General features: G+C 45.2%; 1 protein-coding gene across 1 annotated transcript in view; it reads right to left on the bottom strand.

The window, feature by feature from the left end:
- CAMTA1 (calmodulin binding transcription activator 1) overlaps positions 1-22,085 on the bottom strand; it is a 225,776-nt gene that overhangs the window by 40,384 nt on the left and 163,307 nt on the right. Inside the window, 2 exon segments of the mRNA XM_032708679.1 lie at positions 2,054-2,194; positions 11,887-12,040. Of these exon segments, the coding sequence (XP_032564570.1) occupies positions 2,054-2,194; positions 11,887-12,040 (295 nt within the window).

Raw genomic sequence — 22,085 nt, 5'->3', positions numbered from 1 at the left:
GAGACAGCAAAAGCGACTTTGGAAATAAAATAAATTGCTCACCGGTGCCAGATGTACAGGTCCCGTCCAATGCACTGCATGCAACGACAGCAATCTTACAACAGGCATGTGTGCACCCTTACCCTCACCCCATGTAGCACCTGTCCCCTTCCTCCCTGCCCTGATCAGGCAACATGTTAGGAGGAGAGGAACTGGCATCCGTGACAAGTCGCAGAGTTATTTAGATGTGCCCAATCTCAGTGCAAAGTCTGCAGAGCAAGGGCTGCTGCTGCCAGCTGTGGCACAGGGCCCTGTTCCATCTGCCCCACGGACAAGACCTCAGCCCCCATGACGCAGATGCTCAGCTCTTCATGCTGGCTGATGTTGGGAGGTTTGACAACTGCTCCTGTGGGGTGGATGCTGACTGGTAACCTGGAGGTGACAGACGCCATATCATGCTCCTGTCCCTGGCATCACCCTGCCACTTAGAATTAGCCCTCACCTTCCTGTCATCATTGTGTCTATTACAGTTGCCAATCAAATTATTAAAGAAATAGCACATTAGCCATACAAAGCATTCTTGCCTTCCCATAAGGATGGTGATGTGTTTCTCTGGCTCTCAGCCGTTTCCGTGCTGACAGATAGACATGTTGTACTCTGGGAGGTGCACGCAGAGCACATGGCCAGCATTGGAGCTGCTGAAGAATACTCAAGCAAGGGTCACCAGAAGACAGTCCTCCATAAATTAAGCCAGCCATCACCTTTACTGGCCTGACAGAAGGTAACATCACCTGTATTCCTGGGAGCTTGGAAATCAGGCATGATGAAGTAAACAATTCTGTCTGCAAAGGCACCTTAGCCAGAAACTCTGGTGTGGGGACTGTTTTTGCTGTTTAAAGAAGAGCAGCCCATTAATTTTTGATGTTTCTTTCCTTAATTGATTAATTTCCCCTAGAACGATGTAAGAACATTAATTATGGTACCGTTGAATGACTAAAGAGGGGAAGAAGCCTCCTCCCTATAGCTAATGGCTACAGTTATAAATGCCTGGGCAACATAAGGCATCCATGTAGCCACTGCAATTTGCTAAATCTTTTGTTCCTTGTCCTTGAAGGGGAACTTCTCTATTATGTGCTCAAGATTTGAATGCGGTCACAAAGAAGTTCAAGACAGTGTTTTTGAGATTAAATGCAGTATTAAATCTCTCTATTCTCCTAGGTATAGAGATGAACAGGAACAAGGAAAAGGCTTTCACACTGCTGTATTTGTGGATGACAGTAAGGAATTGGGAATGTGTGTGTCAATGTGCAAGCCGTTACAAAACAAAGCAATACTGTTATGTTAAAAAGCACTGAGAAGACTTAGCACAAGACAAAACATCAAAGGGAAGCATAAAAGGATTCATGTTCAGATCTGCAAGCCTGGATCAAATGCTGAGCCTTAAGGGGTGAATTTTAATCCACATTCAGGTATTTCAGAGGTCATCATTCTTATTAAAGTCTTGATTGTATAATGCAACTGCTCAAGAAAAGAAGAAAAAATAAATCCTTTGAAGCACTGACAGCTTTCCTTTATAAGTTTTGCTAAAGACTAGTTAATGTGTCATATACTTTAGTTGAACAAAGTACTAGAAAGGGGTGGCTATAAAGCAGAAGAGTTGGAAAAGTGAATCACTTAGCTTCCCCTGTCTGTATAAAATGCTAACACTAAGGATGTTGTTTTTTGCTGCTGTAGTCTTATTCAAAACAAAGTAATCTCCTTTAACAGGAAAGAAATCTGTATTTTTGTGATACCTAAATAAGACCTATCTTATCCCAGTGATACTTTGTAATTAACTACCTGAGCACTTCTTCAACAAAGTGCACTGCAGGGCAAGGAATTCAGAGGGTGAAGTTGGAAGAACATTAGATTTTGAGGCTTTGGTAACAGAATTTGAGCACGTAGAAGAGAACATACCTTTTTGAGCAGGTCATATGTGGAAGGCATTTATTAGAACTAGCACCTCAGTACTACAAACCCTGCTGCCAGTTTGGATGAAGCTGAGCAATGTTCTGTGCCCTCCCGAGGTACTCACCCAAGGTACCAGTGCAGAGACAGTTGTGTGTCCGAGGCTGGGGCTTGGTCTGGTGGCTATCGAGGATCTGCTGCACGAGCTGTTCCACTGAGAACCCTGAACTGCTGTTGCCATTGCTGCATGTCCACTTAATGCCATGAACTGCAAAGAGAACAGTAAAATTTCCCATCAGAAACTTCAAAACCACACCAGAACCATCAAAACCCATTCCTGCTGCTTTTTGTCAGAACTGAAGGAGACCTGTAAAAAGCAACAGTAATGGTTTACTCTGCTCCTTGGTATTCATAAGCTTCCAAATGCAATTCCTGAATTAGGTATATACCAAGGAAAAACACCTCAGTAGAGTATCTGGCTCTTTTTCAGTCTGCTGCAGACAGGGACTGTGCACCTGCAAAGACTATCCCTGTAGTGCCTGGAACCTTCACTGAAAACCCAAAAGCAACAAAAGACTTGGTTGCATTGAAGTAAAACAGTACAGTTCCAAGGAGCATTTTGGAACCGTTTTCTGTCTAATATGAAAACAAAATCAGCTTTATAGTAAAATCAGCAGCCAAAATACACCAGTGTAACAGCACATGCAAACCTTCTGCCAGGTCTTCATTGTCAGATCCTGGCTGGCAGCAGTGAAGACTGACTCATTTTTTGGGAGCGACTAACAGACACTGTGTGAATTCCTCTTCAGATTTGGACAACCTCTTAGTAATTTGCAAAAACGGACAGGAGGGTGATATTGCAGAACATGTTGCAAACTGAAGGGTTTTTTCTTGGGTACTCTCTGGGCCTGATAGCTATTTAAATAAGAATGCTAAACTGCATGCAGATACGTGATTTGAATAAAGGCTCCCTCTCAGAATTTTTTTTAGATGCAGAATTTCCCATAACAGTGATATTTGCAACCTGACTTACAATGGAAATAGCACTTATAAAATATTTTATCCATAATAACTGACTCAAAGCATCTTCTGTCTCCTTTAATGTCTCTCTAAGCAATTTATATGTGCATATTATTTATTTATCCTTTATGTGCATCAGAGCTCATGTGCAGATTTTGGAAAGTGCTGCCTGGTAACATCATTTCCAAGGTGTTCTCATGCCTGGCAGCTTCTTTTCAGGAGTGTCTTTGCCATAGTCAAGCAAGGCACATTCCTCGCATGTTGCGTTCTAAAATCCTTAATCAGAATATACCAAATCAAAGTTAAAAGTCCCTAGACCTAGGCTTTGTAGTAAATGCACAGATCCCTGAATGGTGACGGTCCCTGATGTGAGGGGTAAAATGCTAGGAGCAGCAGGTTCTGGTACTCCCTAAACAGCCAGGAGCATCTGCAGGGCTGGGGCACAAGCTGCAAGCAGCTTCATGTCATGCAAGAATATCAGAAGCAAATGAAAGCATGTTTATGACAGCTAATGACCATGGTCACAGGGGTAGCACATCATGTGAATCTCCTGTTCTCCTCTTTGATGCTGCTCATTTAGTGTGTCAGACACGCTGCCGGTGGAACAGAGTTCCTGGATCTGCTCTGGGAAGCAGTTTTATTGCCTTTTTTGTTACTTGTTGCTGTATTCCCTCATCACCCACTGATGTCACTTTGCCTAATTGCATCTTGTCTTGGTCTAGTTTTATATTACAGAATTCATATTTCTACTGGCCAGGTTGGGTAACCTGTAGAAATACTGTAAATAAGGTTTACAAGTATTCTTCCTCATATCACTATTTAAAGTGCTGCAGATAGTTTAGTAATGAGTCCCTCTATGTTTGCTTCACAACCACATTTATTGTTATCGTACCCAACAGATTTTGCTTTCTAGTACATTCACAGTTTTGAATTTCCTCTTAACACTCCATCTCTATTATTATATCTGTTTAAGTTATATACACTTGCCACTTCACTACCTCCACTCACATCCATTTTATTATTTAAGGTACATTATTCTGTCACCTGTGATATTATGCCTAGTAAGTGATGTTCAAATAGCAGTTTTGTCAAAGATACATTGACAGTGAGGTATTTTGGATACTTCTGGCTATATGACATAAAGTTATTGAACTGTAATTATTACTGAGAAAGTTTGCATTAAGTCATTTCTTCAGAGGTTACTTCAGAAATGCTTTGCTAAAGAAGTGAGCTCGCATTGCATTGTTGGGTACAGAAAGTCTGTTTTACAGCAGGATGGCAGCGTTTGCTCCCTACTGCTGCGAAATCCTGGGATGAGCAACACATCATGGGGGCAAGTCTGGGAAGCGAATCATGACTCGTGGTTTGTGTATGCACGATGATGGCTCTTAAGTCTGAATCAAGCTGTGAGCTGGAAGCCAAGACATAACGGATGGACCATGTCCATTATTTTCAGCATAGCAAAGTCCCATCAAGGATCAATTGCTGCTGAGGAAAGGTCTTTCTCTAGTCTTGCTCCAGCTGATCCGGCTCCAGCTTCTGTCCACGTGGTGTCACTTTTTTTTTAGTACTTATGCTCCCTGTATACTATGAAGGTTATAAAATAAAAAGGCAGTGAAGGGTGACAGATTGCAAAAAAAGAATGTCTGGATGCTTAATGCAAATTATCCACTATCTTGGCACATCCAATATGCAGATTTCTTCCTCCCCCTTTTAAAGAAAGACTCCTGTGCCTGGTGAATTGTTAGTACTGAATACCAAACACTATCAAGATGGCTTTTAACATGTCACGCTTGGCTTCCTGACACATAATGAATCAGCAGGAAAGGAGATTTCTATAGGGAAGAAAGTGCATTATGAAAGGAAGGTTAATAAAAAGCATACACACACACTCTTCCTGGTTTTTAGTGGTTCAAAAACCGAAACCACTGCAGAGCTATGTTTGACTAAATATAGCCATAATGCATGAATACAAAAGGAAAAAAAAAAAGATTGAAGCTTAGCAGAAATTCTGGGAAGTATTTTAATCCGGATTCCTGTTCAGACTCCTACTGCACTTTCTGATAATTTAAAATTAAAGCTCTGAACTGCTTCAACACTTTCCTTTTCAGTAATAGCATGGAGGGATCTAAAAGCTGCTGCATTACAGCAGCAATGCATCCCTCCTGCCACCACACCCTCTGTGCAGCAGTGCCTGCAGCACAAGGCAGTGCAGCAGGGAGAGTTACTGGTATTTCACTGGGTTCTCAAAGGCGAGAAGTGAGGCTGCGGGAAGGTCTACTACTCAGAGAGCTAATGCTGCTCCTAGCAGAACTGCCTCCAGCCTCTTTTTGTGAGCATGGGCTCTCACCATTCTTCTCTTTCTTCCCTTTTGAAGAAAACAGGACAAAAATAGTGGTCCAGCAGCTCCTTGTTCATTAGTGCTGTCAAGACTTCAACCATCATGAGCAAAGGGATGAAAAATGATCTGGATTACCAGCAAAAAGGCAGCTCAGAAGCCAAGGGAAGCTTGCACACAGAAACATAGGATTGTCCAGGTTTCTTACAACCCCCTGGCTATTTCTGCCTCCTTCTTCTGCTGTCCTCCAGTCTTGCAGTTATTTTCCTCCTCCCCATCACCTCAAGCCTATCTCACTGTCTCACCTTCATTCTAGACCCAACAGCTAAAACTGTTTCTCTCTCTGTGGTTTCTCCACCGTAAGCAAAACTTGTCTTTAAAACACCCTCCCACATTTAAATCTGATCATTTCACCCTTTCTGCTCTTAGATGTTTCTCTTTGCCATTTCAAACATTTTATGCTTCCTGTTTCTGTTCCAAAGATCTTGCTCTTTCATACCATCCACCCCAACACAGCTTACACATACATATACATGTACGCTACATGATGAAGCTATTTCCTACACCCCGTGTGCTGCTTCTCTGCCCCAATTTGACAAGTTTTTGCCTTTTGAGTAACAACAAGATCTCCCACATGAAACAGGTAAGTTGGACTGATAAAACTGGAATATCTGGAATCATCAAAGTTAGGTTTCTGTTTGCCTCTCCCTCTTGATGTATCTTGACGGCCTGCTGCAAACCCAGGTTTCAGTCCTACCCTTGCCACACCTGACTGACAAAAAGTGCTTTTAAAAATCCCCAAAGTGCTGCTGTAAGGCCGAGCAGGTCCTTTGTCCAACTGCCCATTCCCAACTGCCCACATCCTGTTCCACCAGGTCTTGACGCTGAGAGGTGTTTCCATGGCAATGGTCAATTGGAAATGGCAGCCTTGTCCCTTCAATTTTTGCTGCGTTGGTATTGACAGAAGTAAAGGCCTTGCTCTGATTTCTCAGTTTGGCTGAAGGAGATTTCCATTAGATTTATCCTTTCATACTCAGACACCCACACTCATTCAGCTTTGATTTTCCAGCCTTCCATTTTCACTCATAAATGGTTGTGAAGGACAGGTTTCCTGAGCCTCACTGCTGGGGATGGTGCTGTTTCTTCAGGACATCCCCCTCAATGCTACTGCCTTTGCACGGACTCACATGGGTGCTTTGCCTCCAGTTGTTCTTCAAAGGGATGTCTGTCTTCCAAAGTGAGCCCTCCCCTTGAAGGTTTGCTCAGATGCAGAGGGATGCACACAGGGAGTGGGCAGTACACTCGGTGCAACATCCCTTGGAGGGGACCAGCGGGACACGACTCTTCTGAAGCTACTTGGAGTGGGACTCCTACCACTGTTTACAGACACCTGAAGTCCAAGGCTGCTCGCCCATGGAGAAGCAGAGCCGAAGCCACCTCTCTTGCACAGCTCTCCCGTTCCTTCCGTGCGGTGCTCGCCCTCCGGCTGCTGCTCAAGGGCACCATCGCCATCCTCCTCCTGCGGCTCAAGGGCACCATCGCCATCCTCCTCCTGCGGCTCGAGGGCACCATCGCCATCCTCCTCCTGCGGCTCGAGGGCACCATCGCCATCCTCCTCCTGCGGCTCGAGGGCACCATCGCCATCCTCCTCCTGCGGCTCGAGGGCACCATCGCCATCCTCCTCCTCCTCCTCCTCCTCCTCCTCCTCCTCCTCCTCTGCCAAGGGCAGCGCGAGCGGCGCGCGGCGCCCGCCAGGTGGCGCCAGCGGATAAGGCACAGGCGGCGGGCCCGGCCCGCGCGACCCCTCACGGGGCCCGGCGAGGCCTCTCGGTTTCTCCAGCGTTAATTTTGTCACTCGTTTTTAATATCTACAGTGTATTTTGTTTTTTTTTTTTTTTTTAGCATAAGTCTTGCTGGGCCATTCTGGGGGAAAAAAGTCCTCATAAGCTTGGCCTGCACGGAGGGGACCTTCAGCCCTTCTCGGGGCTGCCGCACCTCGGTGGTGCTGCCAGCAAGGTGCGGACCCCCCTCAGCGGCTGCTCTAGAACTGGGTCTGCCAGTGCCTACAGCCAAGTGCTAAGAGGGCAGATAAAACACTACAGAAGAACAGGAAACAAAGGCTGGGGTGCCCGTAGTCTCCCCAGAGAGGCTCGGCAATTGCTCCATCTGGTTTAATATCTAAGTTTTAGGGGGACACTGTTGTGTCTCCAAATGCAGCTGAAATGCACCAGCTGAATCGTGATTCCTAATTTTGTTCTTTCGGAGAAGTTTCTACAGTAGGTAAAACTTGCCCATGAGGGAAACCACGTTTCCTACAGAGTGGCCCATAAAGGCACAGGAACAAGCTTCCTCTGGGGACATGAAGGACACTGCAGATATCAGAGGGAGAGGAGAACTGCAATTCTTGCATGGGACCCCTGTTTAGAGCCACACACCTGCAATAATGAGAGGGTTGGTGAGAAGATGAGAGAAGACAAGCAGGTGGCTAAATGAGCAAGTGGCTCATACTGGCCATGCAGACAATGTAAACAGAGGTACTCGAAGTCCAAGTGGCTGGTAGGATATAAAAGCCTATCTAGGACCTACTATTGTGTTCTCTTTTTAATAAAAACTCAACCTATTGCAGTAAAACCAGATGTCAGCATTACTAAAACCAAAGTCTTTTAAAGAATCCATGTTGCTTTTTATGTGGTCAGCTGAACTAAGCTGACCCCATTGAGGAGCACTTTGGAGCTCTGACAAACCATTTGGGGAATGTAAAAATCATCCCATTTAGACTTTTGTACAACTGATCTCTTAAGATTAAATATAAACCCCCTCTTAAACCCAATTACTGAAATTGAATATAAATTCAAGTGAAGATAAAACAACTCAATTCTTGAAACCATATTAATGCTGACTGCTGCTATTTGAATTTCATTCTGGGCTGCAGGCATCTGATGCCATCTCCAGTGGCAACAATAAGGGGACGCAAGTTCAGGTCAGCTCCAGGGGCCCTGATTGGTTCCCCTCCACAGAACTGGGGACTCTGGAAAGAGGTGAGATTGGCCCATGCCCAGAGGCATCGACTCTGACTGGCACCACGTGAAACTTTCCAGCTGTGGCTGCGTGCAGGGGGCACAAACAGAAGCCCTCAGTTTCTGTGCAGCAGAGGAATGAAAAAACTTTTTCTCTGAAAGGAAGATAGCTCTTAATTTATAGTGGACCTGGAACAAGGATTGCAACCTAGCACCAGCTGTGAGCTTGTAACTCATACGTTGCCAGCTGAAGGATGAGAGAGCCAAAAGGGGATGATTTGGAGAAACCCCCAACATGAGCTGGCCCACAATTTGCTGATCATATGGAGTTTATATACAGAATTCTGCTGAGTTGGATTCTGCCACTGAATTTGCTTTTACCACCAGATGCCTCTAAGGACATCTGCTAATCTGTTCAGAGAAATCTCAAAGCAAGACTATAATGGGACGCAAGAGGGGGGGAAATTGAAAGTAATGCCAAATAGAGGCCCATTCTTCACACTAGGCATCCTGAAATGACTTACAGGTGTTTCGGACAACATTCCTGCAGAATTTTCATGTATTATAGCTGTTCACTTTGCACAAATGTCCCCAAAGGTTGCATCCATATCAAAGCAACACACATGACAAATCTTTTGATTCAGACACCCAACTGGGATGCTCCCAACAGTTGGATTACTGCAGGTCTGCCATCAGAGGAGGTGTCACAGCCCTCCCTGCGCTCCCTGACCTTTGCTGACACCTCCAAGATGAGGAGCCTCATCTATGAGCCTGGAAGAAGAGAGTAATGATCCTGTGGGAGGTCACAAATGTTTATGCAGCCCTTCCAGGCTCATCTGCTTCAGTCTTGAGGACTGTCAAACTGAGGTCTGACAAGCCAACAGTGATAGTCCAGAGAGGACAATCAGGAGATCATGGATGTCCCAGTGCAAAGGCAGGTGACAAATACATCAGAACTAAAGCAAAAATCCAAAGCCATGAAAACTGAAGTCAGGCTGATTAATTATTGACAGTCTCAACTCAGCTGGAGGTGTTGAAAAAAACTCAAATCCTCAGAGCATCTGCAGCATTTACCTTTCATGGATGTTCAGCTGGGGTCATTTCAGTCTCTTAATTAGTTCACACACCATCTATGTTAGAACAAGTTAATGCTGTTTCCACAAAGCTCTCAGAGCTGTATGGCTACTCCAAAAAGGTGGTTCTAATCCATAACCACCTGTGCGAGTAGTCATAGAAAGGGGAGACACCCAGACCTCAGTGCCCTGCTCTGCTCACGGAGGCGACGAGGCTGGTACTGGGAGCCAGTGCCCGGCCCTGATGCCTGCTGAAGACTTGCTGAAGCCTGGACAGACTTTGGGATGATGTGGCAGGGAAGGAAGAGGGAGCTGAGTGAATAATGGATACAAGAAACAAGCTCCGTGATCATCCCAGTCAGGGTCTCTCTGCATTTCACAAAAACCAGTTTGATGTATTTATCTGGCTCAGACTCTAAGACTGATGCTGCTCACCCTGCCAGCCATCTGCCACATCACTTTTAGTTCTCCAGGCACACATGGCCAAGAGAACACGCTCCCAGGCTTTGGCTGCCACACCACTGACTATCTGCTACCTTTGATTCTGATAGAAAAGCTTTAATACCTGACAGAGGTCAACAGCTTTAACTAACACCTGACTCCAGTCCAGGCTGAATAGGACTTGAACAATCAAGCACGTGTTCTCAGTGAGTCAAGAGCTGGACACTGCCACCAGCCTCTGACCAGGAGGAAGCATTTTCCCCAAAGGCAGAACTAGTATCAGCTTCTCTTCCTTAATCCTGAATGACATCAGTGGTCTGAAATGGGAACCTCCCTACAGGTAGAGTGTCCTCAGACCTCCACACAAACCCTGGCTGTATCATCGCTAACTTGTCTTAAATGTGAAATTCTTATGAGAAACAGCAACCAAGAAAACAAAAGCATCAACAAAAACCTCCCACAGCTTCCAAGTCCAGAGGAATAAAACGTGAACTGCAACACAAACCAGGTAAAAGGGCAAGACTGTTGCTGCACCAGCGACACTAAGCACAACGCTTTGATTAAGTCATTGACAAATCTGCTTTAGGGCAGAGAAATTTGGAAACATCAGGCAATCAAACTGTGAAGTCTGTGAAAGAACATGATTAATGCAAAAATGTGATGAAACTAACGTTCTTGGCTCCAGAACTTCATGGCACACCCCATAATGGAACCAAATCTGATGGCTTCTTGGCGAGCAGTGCTCCTCTGTGTTCCTCAAACACAGTTATCTATGTCCTCCTTGTTTTTAGGTCTGATCAGAATCCAAAGCTTTTATTGTAGCTACATTTCTAAGGATGTGTTTCCCAGGATATGTACCCATAAACAGAGACGTGTACATGCATATATACTCTGAATAATTGTGCAGAATTTCACTCTTCCCTCCTGAGACATAAAAGAGCCAAGTGTTATTAAATTTACGGTGAGTTCGTTGTAGTTTTCACATAATTTTCTTGATGCACTGCAGATTTTTTAACAGGCTGCCGCTTCCTCTCCTGTTTAATGTTAAGGTACTTGTCCAGGCTCAGCTACACCTTCAACACCCTGGATTTCTGCCTAAGGTTATCAGTCCCAGGGGCAAATGTGTAATTTTCTTTATTCTCTTCTGCTTGCTTTCTGCCCTCCAGCTTTGTGTAGAAAAGAAATACATGGGCCTGCACAGCTCAGGATGCAACAAAGGAGCGGTGCAAACTCAGATTACTGAGGTTGCGGTCAGCATTAGACTGATCTTTCATGGATGGCAGAGACACATCAGGATGCACTCTGTGCCTGTGACCTCCAATTACAGGAAGCTGGGCATGACACCAGCACCCAGGCAGGGGCAGAGGGCAGAGACAGAAGCAGACTTGGTATTTGTTGACTCAGATATGGTATTGTGGCTCCTACAGTTAATTTTCTCTTGCTTACAGACCCACTTTAATCTTTCATTGCAAAAAGTTGTTTGTGCACATTGGAACATGCTCTCCAGGGGAAGACATACAATATAACTGTGATGCAAAAGAAAATATTACACACCAAGGCAGATGTTGAGAGGTCCAAAGAACTGCCTGTTTGAGGGCAAACTTCCCCATCACTCTGGGCACCTAAGCAGACTCTTTAGACTGCCAAGTTCAGAACTGTAGGAAATGATGCCCATCCAAAACATTCCATTCCAGGGGGCCTTCTGTAAGTTACAGCAACCCATTGTGACCTGACACTGACCATCCAAACATGAAGTGCCCTTAGGGGAATCCACCTGCCAGTACTGAGCAGGCTCTTTGCAAGTGAGTAGATGCCTACAAACAGCCCTCAAAAGTGCAGGACCATAGGTACAATTTTTTCCCAGTGTGCAGAGGGGACCCTTTTGGGGACAGTCTAAGCATCTCTCATACCATGCATCCCAGAAGTACTGCATATTAGAAAGAAGGTGTATGCAGGTGCAAGCCGAGTTGTACGGTGACAAATGACTCCTTCACAGAGATGGCTGGTGGCTGTGAGAGACACTGTACTCTAAATATACAGCAAAGAAGCAAAGATGGCTCCAGGTACTCACACATTGGTTTGAGCTGCCCAATGAGTTCCTCTTTTGTCCACTTTGCCCATTCCTTCTTGTCGGTGTTTATTGAACACAAGATGGGGCCACATGGTTTCCCGCAGTCCTCGATGGCTGGGACATTCAGGTAGTGCACCAACACGATGTCTGGGTTCTGCAGAGAGAGCAGAGCAAGAGCTATGTCAGTGGGCCTCTCCCCTGCCCAGAGCTCTCTGCATTTATGTTCCTAATTAAAACTGTAATAGAAAGCATCATAATCAGATCCCAGTATGTCCTGGATTTCCCCGAGATCAGAGCTATTCTTTCAGAGAGGTGGCAAAAGACAGACATGACAGTTTGCACATGGATTCCCCCATCCTAAGGGTCCTTTGCTTGCAACTCCCCTGCTTCCCTTGTATGCTCAAATTCAACCTTTTTTCCAAACTCTACAACACCGAATACTTGCAAGAGTCTTGCAAACACCACTTACAATGAATACCAGGTAATTTGTTTTGGTTTAAGGGACCTTTGGTTCATATGAGCCAATGCTTCCATCAGTTCTGGTCCACATCGCGGCTATTTTGAATACACAGAAAGTAGCCTGAGAACATCAGGAACAGCTACACTCTCCAAATAGCGACAGAAAGAGGCGGGGAAGAGCCGAGGAGGCTCACAAACAATATTACAGTGCGTCAACAATGGCCTCTTCATAGTCAAGCCTGGAATTCCTTGTCTTTTGAAGATGTTGCAGCTTTGCGATGAATCCAGCAAGCTGCAGAAGGTGGGGACTGCAAGAGCCCTTTGCAAAGCTGCTGCAGGAGGACAGCGAGGCACCAGCTCCCGCAGGCTGATCAACGCTCTCCTCTCCCCACACACCTTCCAGGGGCTGCGAGGGGGAGGCAACCCTGCTGTGACGCACTGCGGTGCCCTCCCACCGAGCCGTGTTACCACCCTGCGAGCAAATGAATCATCTCAACAACAGCAACAGTAACAACTCTGCCAGTTCCCCAGCAGCATCCCAGGGAGATTGTACAATAGATAATAACAAGATTGAGGAGCTGATTTCTTTCCCTTAAGTCATTTACTCCTAAGTTCGCAAACTTTAATGACTGCTTTGGAATTATTTATAAAAATAAATAGGATAATGGTGTAATTAAAACTCTAATGTTTCATTAATGTTGTTAGAGCCCTGTTCCAAGGGGTAGAGGGAACACAACGTATCATTCACGTGCAAAGGTTGTGCTAATAGGAACTTGCTTTCACTTGCTTATGAAACCAGGGGAGGGCTGGAGCAATACACGGACACCTGCACCAAGGAGACTTATGGAAGGGAACTTCTGATGGGCAAAGCACAGCACTGAGGCCCAGCATGTCAGGAGCTGCACCTGGAGCAGCCAAGGGCAGGAGCAGGGCAGCACTCACCACCTCCAGGTGCAGAGTGACCATGCACCCCCGTGTGCCCCCCGCACCCAGGGAGCATCCTGCACATCTCTGAGATCAGGGGGTGGCTGGTCACATCTCCCAACTCCTCCAGGCTGGCTAAGAAGGTGCTAGCAGTGGAGAGGCCACTGGTGCCTGTGTACAGCAACATGACAAGCAGAGCAGCCTCCTGAAGTGTGACCTCGATGATCAGAAACATCCCTCTGTCTGGAGGAGAAGTTCTTTTAAGTTAGGAAGACATGCAAGCAGGAACTTGCATTTTTCCCCTCTATGGATAGAACTGCAACCAGGGGATTCTCAGTGAAGATTCTGTGAAAATATAGTATCAAATTCTTGCAGCCTGTTCTAAAAGAGTTGTGTTGCACAAGGAGGCGGCAAGGAAACCTTGTAAGGAACACCTAACAATTTATTTCAGAGCAGTTCTGGAAAGTGCTAAAGCAAAGAAAACTGTTGGTTCTTCTATTCCCAAGCTTCTTCTGGAGACAAACAACTGAATCTTTTATGTTTAATTGTGAAGTGTTCAAAACGTTCCATTTTCCAGGACACACCTGCCCCAGATGAGAGACAGCCAGAGGACACAGGAAACCATCACATCCTCTCTTTCCACAGTGAGGAGATCTGAAACATCACAGTCCTCGTGCATAATTCAGAAAAGGTTCAGGTAATAAAAATGATTACCTATACACCCAAATAGTCTCGATCAGCTAATTTAATGTAATTAGTGATCTAGATGATGAAGTAATAAAAAGTAATATGCTTCAGCGATTTCATGTAAAGACGCCTCTTGCTCTCAGAGAAGTTTCAAAGAAGGGAACAAGGACATGCTGCCACCACAGCACTGGGCAATGTGGCAGTTCTGCAGGTGCTTCTCCCTTCCTCTCAGACAGCTGTGTTTTTCACAGCCTGATGGTGCCTGTTTGTCAGGTCTTCCTGACTTCACTGCAGCACAAGCAAGTGGACCTCAGCAGTGCATTGGTACTGAAATTTATATTTTTTATATATAAAAACATAAAATAAACACAAACCCAACAGGTTTGTTCCTTATGTCTACATCTAAAAGTTGACCTCAGATTGACAAATCTCATGAATGCCAATCTATTTGTCGAACTGAAATGTTTTGACGAAAAATGAAGAGAATAGGCGTATTTTGGAAAACTTAAAATCAGCAGTGAATCACTATTTGTGGTGACCTACCACCAGGAGAGCAAGAGAGATGTGAAAGACTAAAAGAAAAATTACAAATGTAACTTCCACGTGGGAACGGTGCCAGGACAGTGGACAAGCCACAGCAGAAGCTCTTTACTGGGGTGGCAGGGAGGGGAGCCCTGGACTGGGCTGCAGATGGCTCTGAAAACGTGCCTTTTGGAAAGCAGCCCATCATTCCAGTGCCCAGAGTCTCAGCAGAGCTGTTTCCCTTCCTACGCAGCTGAGTCGAAGGCACTGCCATCTGTCCCTGACCTGGGCAAGGCTCCTTGGCTCCTCCTGCCATGCTGGGGCATCTCACCTGCCTCCTCGGTGTGGTGGAGGAATGGGCTCCACTGCTGCTGTAGGATGAGCAGGAGATGGTGCAACAAGCAGTTAAACACAAAAAGCTGATAGTTTTGATAAAGAAAAATGCAACTGCAACATCTGTCTGACTCTTGTTTGAAGCTTCATCAGCACTAAGTGGTCCATAAATCAGACTGGCATGGTGTTACATTTCTTCCATGGCTTACCCATTAATCTAGTGCCAATTCTTATGAGAAATGAAGGAGAAAAACTACATGATGGTGGAAGTGTACATATTATCCAGAAAGTGGTAATGGCACATAAGGTGCTGCAGCCCTCTGTCCCAGTGGCTGGAGCAGCGGGGCAGCTTTCTCTGCTACCCACCATGGAAATAACTGAGTAAAACAACTTTGTTCCATTAGCCTGCTCCATGCGGGTATTTTTCACAGGAGCAGAAACATAAAACTGAAATAAAACTGAAACAGTTCTGGCAGGTGTGGGGGCACAGGCAGCCAGCAAAGGGCTGGCTGACACTGGTGTGAAGGAACAGACAGTTCCTGCAGCGCTCCAGGTCAGCTCAGCCATGGGGGAAACCCTCCTTTCATTTCAGCAACCACCTTCTGCCTTCATTTCCCAGAGTCAGGTCCCCCACGAAGGGAAGTCTTCCTTCTCAGGCAGAATAATCACAAAAAACCTCCCCCTTCCTTCTGTTCTCATCCAAAAGCATGCTGGTTTGGTTGTCTTATTTCTTTTTGTTTTAAAAGCAAAACGCAAAAGCCATTTCTGGCCAGCTTCCAGCTGCTCTTCAGCTGCTCAGCCAAGGCAATCAGCTCAAGGCAAAATCTCACTGGCAGAGGCTCCCAAATCACCGATGACCACAGCTGAAGATAATTTTATTTGGAAAAATACCTCTGAGCTGAAAGTTTTGCATTTGTACTCCCTGCTGGAAGGATGAAAGGGAATAAATCATCCTCAGGGATGATGAGCATTGGTGAACTTAGTCCCAGCCAAGAAATTACCCCCAAGCACAGCCGCTCGCCCCACTTGGCACTGGACACCCATGTTAGTTCTGTTGTGTCCAACCTGCAAAGTACTATGTGTGGTGAAGCCTGTTCCAACCTTAATGGCTAAACCACAAAGCAGAAAGGTAGAAGGAGCAGCAGAGCATGGCAGAGGAATGCGGAGGCAGCTCCTGTGCCCCTTTCCTCCCTGTTCACCCCTAAAATTATAAAGGGTTTTCTCTTTTCTGACAACTATTCCTTCACAAAGTATCCTTTGAATTCCTCAAACAATCCAAAAAGCTGAAAAGGAATCTCAGCTTTCTGGGAAGATAATTCACATCCACTGCTGTGCAGTGACTAGATCAATATCCACCAGATTATTACGCCAAGAAACGATAATACTAAGAGGTTTCCGTGGTTTTGAGGGGCTTCTGTTACATGTTGCTTCAGTACCCACAGGTAACTCAGGGACAGGTACTGGGAGTGTCTGTGCATTATTGATATGCTATCTAAAAATCAAATCAAGGAAACCATTCCCAGACACGTGGATGACAGAATCTTCTACTGCTCATAGCAGTGTCTATCTGGAGGGTTTCCTCTGGATTTTCAAAGGTTTGAGAGTGGAGCCTGGGATACCTGAAGAACAAGGCACAAAGATACAACACAGACACAGAAATAATGGAATTCTTTCCTTACAGAGACCAAATGCTAGCTTTGGGCAAGATTACTGGTTTGAATCCCAGCAATTTCTTTATCCTTGAACTAATTTTTAATTGAGGTCATGCTATAGAAGACAGCCTGGTGGCTGATGTACTAGAATATGTTTATCTTCCACACTAACCGTGAAAACAAAAGCATTGACTTTGAATGCACAGCCCATTGCCTTAGAGCTGGGAATGTTTAATTACACAGAATGAGACAATTACCAGAGACGTAGGACAGCCCTGGCTCCTGAGCTGAAGCACTGGAGCACAGGGAAGAGAGTGGGGTCCCAGAGCTGGACACAAAAGCAGAAGTTGTGCTGTGGAGTAGAACTCCTCCTACTGGGAAATTCCTTTTAGCCAGTACAGCACTTTGAATTAGCTTTGTGTCCTATGGCTCCAGCTGACAAAGGAGCTGGTGGAAATTCTGTCCCTTCAAAAGATTCCTCAGGAAGAAAGGAACGCCAGGCGTCAGCTGGGCAAAGAAACACTGGTGCACATATGGCTTTAAATGCAGTTAAATCAGCATCCTGACATGCACTGGCTCAGAAGCTGCTGCCAGTTGGCACTGTCCTTGCCTGTGTACAGAAGATTTGGGTCCCCTCCAGGGCAGTGGCCATCCCCGTCATCTCCACCATTGCCGCACCCCAGCCATGCCTGGAGTCTCAAGATTTATGCCCTGTGGATACCAAGGATACCTTGTCTCCAAAGATCAGCCTGCCACAACTCCAACACATAGTCACTTTCCCACTTTTTTTAGCCCAAGTTCTTTTGAGTCTTTTTGTTTGTTTAAATTCACTAATTTTTGAGACAAGAAGTTGGCTAGAGGCTGATACAGCTCCATGTACTGCAAAGACTGAAGAGCTTGGAAAGCAAAAAAATTCTCTTGAGATTATGAGATTTCCTGCAATTATTTTAAAGGGAATCAAGATTTAATTTATCTGTATGCTTTATAACATGCTTCCCAGTTCTTCAATACCTTGGTAAGGGCACAGCACACAGAGCAGCGTGGGCATCACTGGGCAGCACTTAAATAGCAGGAGCAGCAAAGTAAGAGAGTCTTAATATAGAACAAATACCAAACACTCACCAATACATCATCAAATGTGATATATTTGAAGATATTTTATACAGAAAGAGCTGCCTCTGAATACTCCTGGGGATCATGTTTACTTAACGTATACTTTGAAAGATACAGAGAAATACAACACTGTAATTCCTGGCCTCTGAAGTTCCAAAAGAAATTGATTTCTGAGATGCTTTTTATCTTTCATAGCAATACCTCTTGTGCTAGTAAAAGGTGTAACAGAAGGATGATGCTGCACAACTTGAAACATGCAGCAAAATAAAACAAAAGGCACTTCTCTTTCTCATGAAGTTATTATTCTTCTGGACAATGGAAATTTCTTTTCATCTGTGTCACCTCTCCCAGCTGGAAGCTTTAACTTACACAGGCAGTTGACAGGGACAAGATAATTCTGCCATGAGCTGGGACTGCATTTGTTTATCTAGGAACACACAGAAGAGCTGGTGGTGCTAACACAGAGGTCCTGGGGACAGAGATGCAGCAGGGAAATCTGTCCTGCTTATTGCTCTGGAGCAATAAACCCACCAGAGTCCATGAAAGCAGTCACCTGGGAAGGTCTGAGGAGAGCCAAGTCTTTGGCACCTGAGTGCTCACAGTGCTGGTAATACCCAGCAGAGCAGTGCATCCTTCAGCACAGGGCTCCCACCCAGGTCTCCAAAGGGTTTTCTCTAAGAACCACAGTGGGCTCCAGGCTTCCACCCACAGAGCAAGGCAGAGGAGCCTCTTTCAAACCCACAGTTTTTACTGTTTTCCACTCAGTCCTTTATGACTGTAGGTCTGGATTCTTGAAAGACCACCCTGAGACTTTCACAGCTGTTAAGCAGTTGGTCAGAGGAGGTGCCGGGGCAGCTATTTGACTCAGTTCATAACCTTCTAAAGCTATGCCATTGCCTACATATGAAAACAGAACCATGATAAAAAACATGTACAGAAAACCAGCTTGGTCACACCCCCACTCAGGAAAGTGCACAACAATGAAAACATCTGCCCTTTAACCCAGCTGCTGCATCCAGCACTAACTGCCTCTGCAGGGAGACAGATCTGACACGGAAATCACCACATATCTCCTCCTCCTCCCTGTCACTTGCTCTCTGCAGTTTTACAACTCATTCTGCAAAAGCCTTGAGGATTTTCAAACAATAACACTGAGGGCAAAGAAAAAGTTTCTCTGGGTTTGAACTCCTTCGAGATACTCTTCCTGACAAATGAGGCTTATTACAGACACACACATTTCTTGCTATATTGGGCATATTCTGCTACTCCAGCTCACCACCTTTGAAGACTTACATTTGAACAGTGCTTCTATGTTTTCTTACATTAAACCTGCATATTACAACCATATCCAGAACAGTGGAATTTCTTCTGCAAGGAAAGTGGTGCAGAGGAGAACATCAAAACCACCTGATATTTCAGTGTCCTACACTTGAATGGTGCTTATCATTTTTGTAACAACTGAATTTTCTGATACAGCCCAATTTATACACCGAGATTACTCGATGTAACAGCAAAACACAGCTCTTTCTAGGGTAGAACAAAGTAAATGCTCGATTGCCCACGAAGCACCGGTGAGGATCCTCACAGCCATCAAAGCTGCAGATGTGGAGTAGAGTTCTGCCCTACAGCTGCATGAATAGTTTGAAATCACATTACACTGCCCATGCACACATGGGCAAAGCACCATCAAATCACAGACACAAATGTAAATACCAAGGTACCGAACATGCCATAATGGTGCCGCTCTCTTTGTAGGCTGCTGCTCTGTAAAAGATTTGCTACTGCATTTGGACTATTTTTCCCCAACAAGTGTGAGCCAGAGATCCCTCAGCTGACATTTGTGAGGACTCTTTATTTTTTTCACTCTGAAGTACAGAATCACTTCTCCCTCTTTCTGTTTTTATTGCAACCTTTACATGGGAATTCTGTCACTGCATTTCAAACGAGCTCAGACAGAGCTCAGCTCAGAACACTTCCATCCTCATCACCAGCCAGAAATGCCAGCACTATAAATCATGCCCCAAGTGGCTTCTGTCCTTTCCCAGCTCATCCAAGCCAGAGATACAATAATAGTTGGTCTGAAATAAGAAGAAATTTTAATTTCAAAGGTCTGCTGACATTCACCAAGTGCTTTCAAAGTTTCTATCAACAGAATGCACTGCTTCCAATTCCAGTTGGAATGCAAATGGTGCAAGTTTTTCTCTTATGCTGATGGCCTAGTTTGCCTCAATAACACTGTTAACTGTTAAATATTAATGCATTTCTGTGAATTAAGAACAGTTCAATGTGTACCTGAAGATACTTCTCTTCTTACTTTTTTAATTGGTATTGTTGTAGGTGGACCAAGTAATAAAAAGCTGACATTTCAAAATACCAAAGAAGAAAAGCCCAGGAGAATGTACTGAGAGTTCATGACAAGCTTCCCCTCCAGAGACATGCTGTCCCCTCAGTGCTGCTTCTAAAGCTTCACCAAGCTCCAAGCTATTTTTGTACAGATGAAAACGATTTAAAATCATTTGGAAGTGGATTGCCCCTCAAACCCCATGTGCACTCCCCAGAGCAGCAGCACACCAGCATGCAGGAAGAGAGGACGTAGGACTAAGGCTGTGTCCAAGGGTTGGCCCACCTGCATGAGGGAGAAAAACACCAGCTTCAGTGCTTCACAGGGTGCTGCCGAGTCCCAGCCCACCAGAAAGGGAGCTCTCTGCAGTGCTGGGACCTGCCGGCAGCTCCTGCAGCATCCCAGGGGCTGGAGCTGTGCTCACGGTGCTCAGCAGCCCTGGCTCCTTTCCCCACACCTGCACAGCACACAGTGCAGAGACACAGGGCTCCAGGTGCCTGGAAAGGAAATGTGTGTGAGCCTGATGCCTGCCTGGAGGAACAAGAGATAAATGCTATTTAGTGTTCCATGCAGCCTATATGGTACATGGTAAGCCAACGAGTCCCTTTTATTTCTATTCTTTGCTCTTGCTCCAAGGGCTCTATTGTTTATAACGTCTTTAAATTTGTTACTTTTTATATCAGTGACTGGTAATACAATTCCCAGAGGAATAACATCAATAACCTTCAAAACACTTTCATAATGTTGCCTTTGATAGTCGGGCAACACTTTTGTTCCTATGGCAAAACCCTTATGACATTGCTATACAGCACACAGGTTATTCTTTGAAGGTTTTGTTATGCCTAGATAACCATTCCAGATATGAGTAACCCCAGTGCCAAGGAATCCAAAGTTCTCCTCTGGTACATATTTTGGAGTCCAGCTTTACTTTGCATTGGATGTGAGGACTCACAGAGATGCAAGAGTCCAAATAAAAGATTCATAAAAGCCAGCAACAGGAGGCTGTGCCCACAGGCAGAGATGGGCAAGTACCAGGGACACCCCAAACTGCCATGTCAAGGACATGCTGACCTCCCTTCATTCTCCCTGCAGCTGTGACTGATTAGCCAGGGTGTCCTGAAAGGTACCCAGGGTAGCCAGCTGGGAACTGAGACAGCACTTTAAATGGGAAACATCAAATCCTAAAGCAAAAAAAAAAGAGTATCAGACTTGAATTTTTTTCTAAAACTGCAAGAAAAAGATTATTAGACAACCTTTTTTCTTCTTCACAATCACTCAGAAGTCTCAAATTCCCCCAGACACAGGGATTAACAAACAGGGATTAGCATCTCAGCACTCCTGTTGTAGACTTTGTGAAGCCCAGCTTTCTGGGCCTCCTGCACATACACTTCAGAGACTCTCACATGGATGCCTTGGAAACTTAAATGGAAATGTGAACCCCACCAGTGCTGCTGTGCAGCTCAGAGGGGCTTCTCTGACCTGTTGATGAGAGTGGAGTTTCTCCTTATCAGACCTTTCCAAAGACTCTGAGTCCTTTCTAGCTGTGTAGGCATTCAGGTTTCTCTTGGGGAGATCTGACAAACGGATTTTGTTTCTCCTAGGGTGGACAAATGGCTCTAGTCAGTGCCTGTGCAACTCTGAACTCAAGGGAGGAACACACATTTCTTCCTGGCTCCTTTTTGCTCCAAATCAGGCCTCTCTTTCATACAGTGAGAGAAGAGAATGGTAAACTGGATGGTGAGCCTGTCCTGCCTCAAACTGCTATAGCAAAGCAAGCGAGCTGGCTGCTAACAGAGATGTTACAGGGATGAGCAGAAGACAGCTAAGCCAACTGCCCTTCAGCCTGATCCATCAGTCTAAAATGCACTGCACAGGAGCAGCCTGGCAGTTTCCCAGCAGATGACAGTGCCCCAATAACCTCCAAAGCTGTGTTATTTAAGCAGAGGAAGGTGAGCTTTGTTTAGCTCTTAGGCTCAGGCTGAGCCAATGACAGATGTCAATGCTCCATCCAATTACATTTTTAAATAGTGAAAGCAAATATATCAGGTGAGCGTATGTGGCACATGAGAGTTATCAATTTCTTTGGTAACTCTTTGCAATAACTTTGATAACTTTGCAACAACATGGCTGTATCTCACCTGAAGAATCTCCCTCATCTTTTTATTTCA

This window comes from Chiroxiphia lanceolata, chromosome 22, assembly GCF_009829145.1.
Source record: "Chiroxiphia lanceolata isolate bChiLan1 chromosome 22, bChiLan1.pri, whole genome shotgun sequence".
NCBI classification, from domain to species: Eukaryota; Metazoa; Chordata; class Aves; order Passeriformes; family Pipridae; genus Chiroxiphia; species Chiroxiphia lanceolata.
Note: the sequence above shows the minus strand (reverse complement) of the source record. Positions and strands in the feature narration are given on the sequence as shown.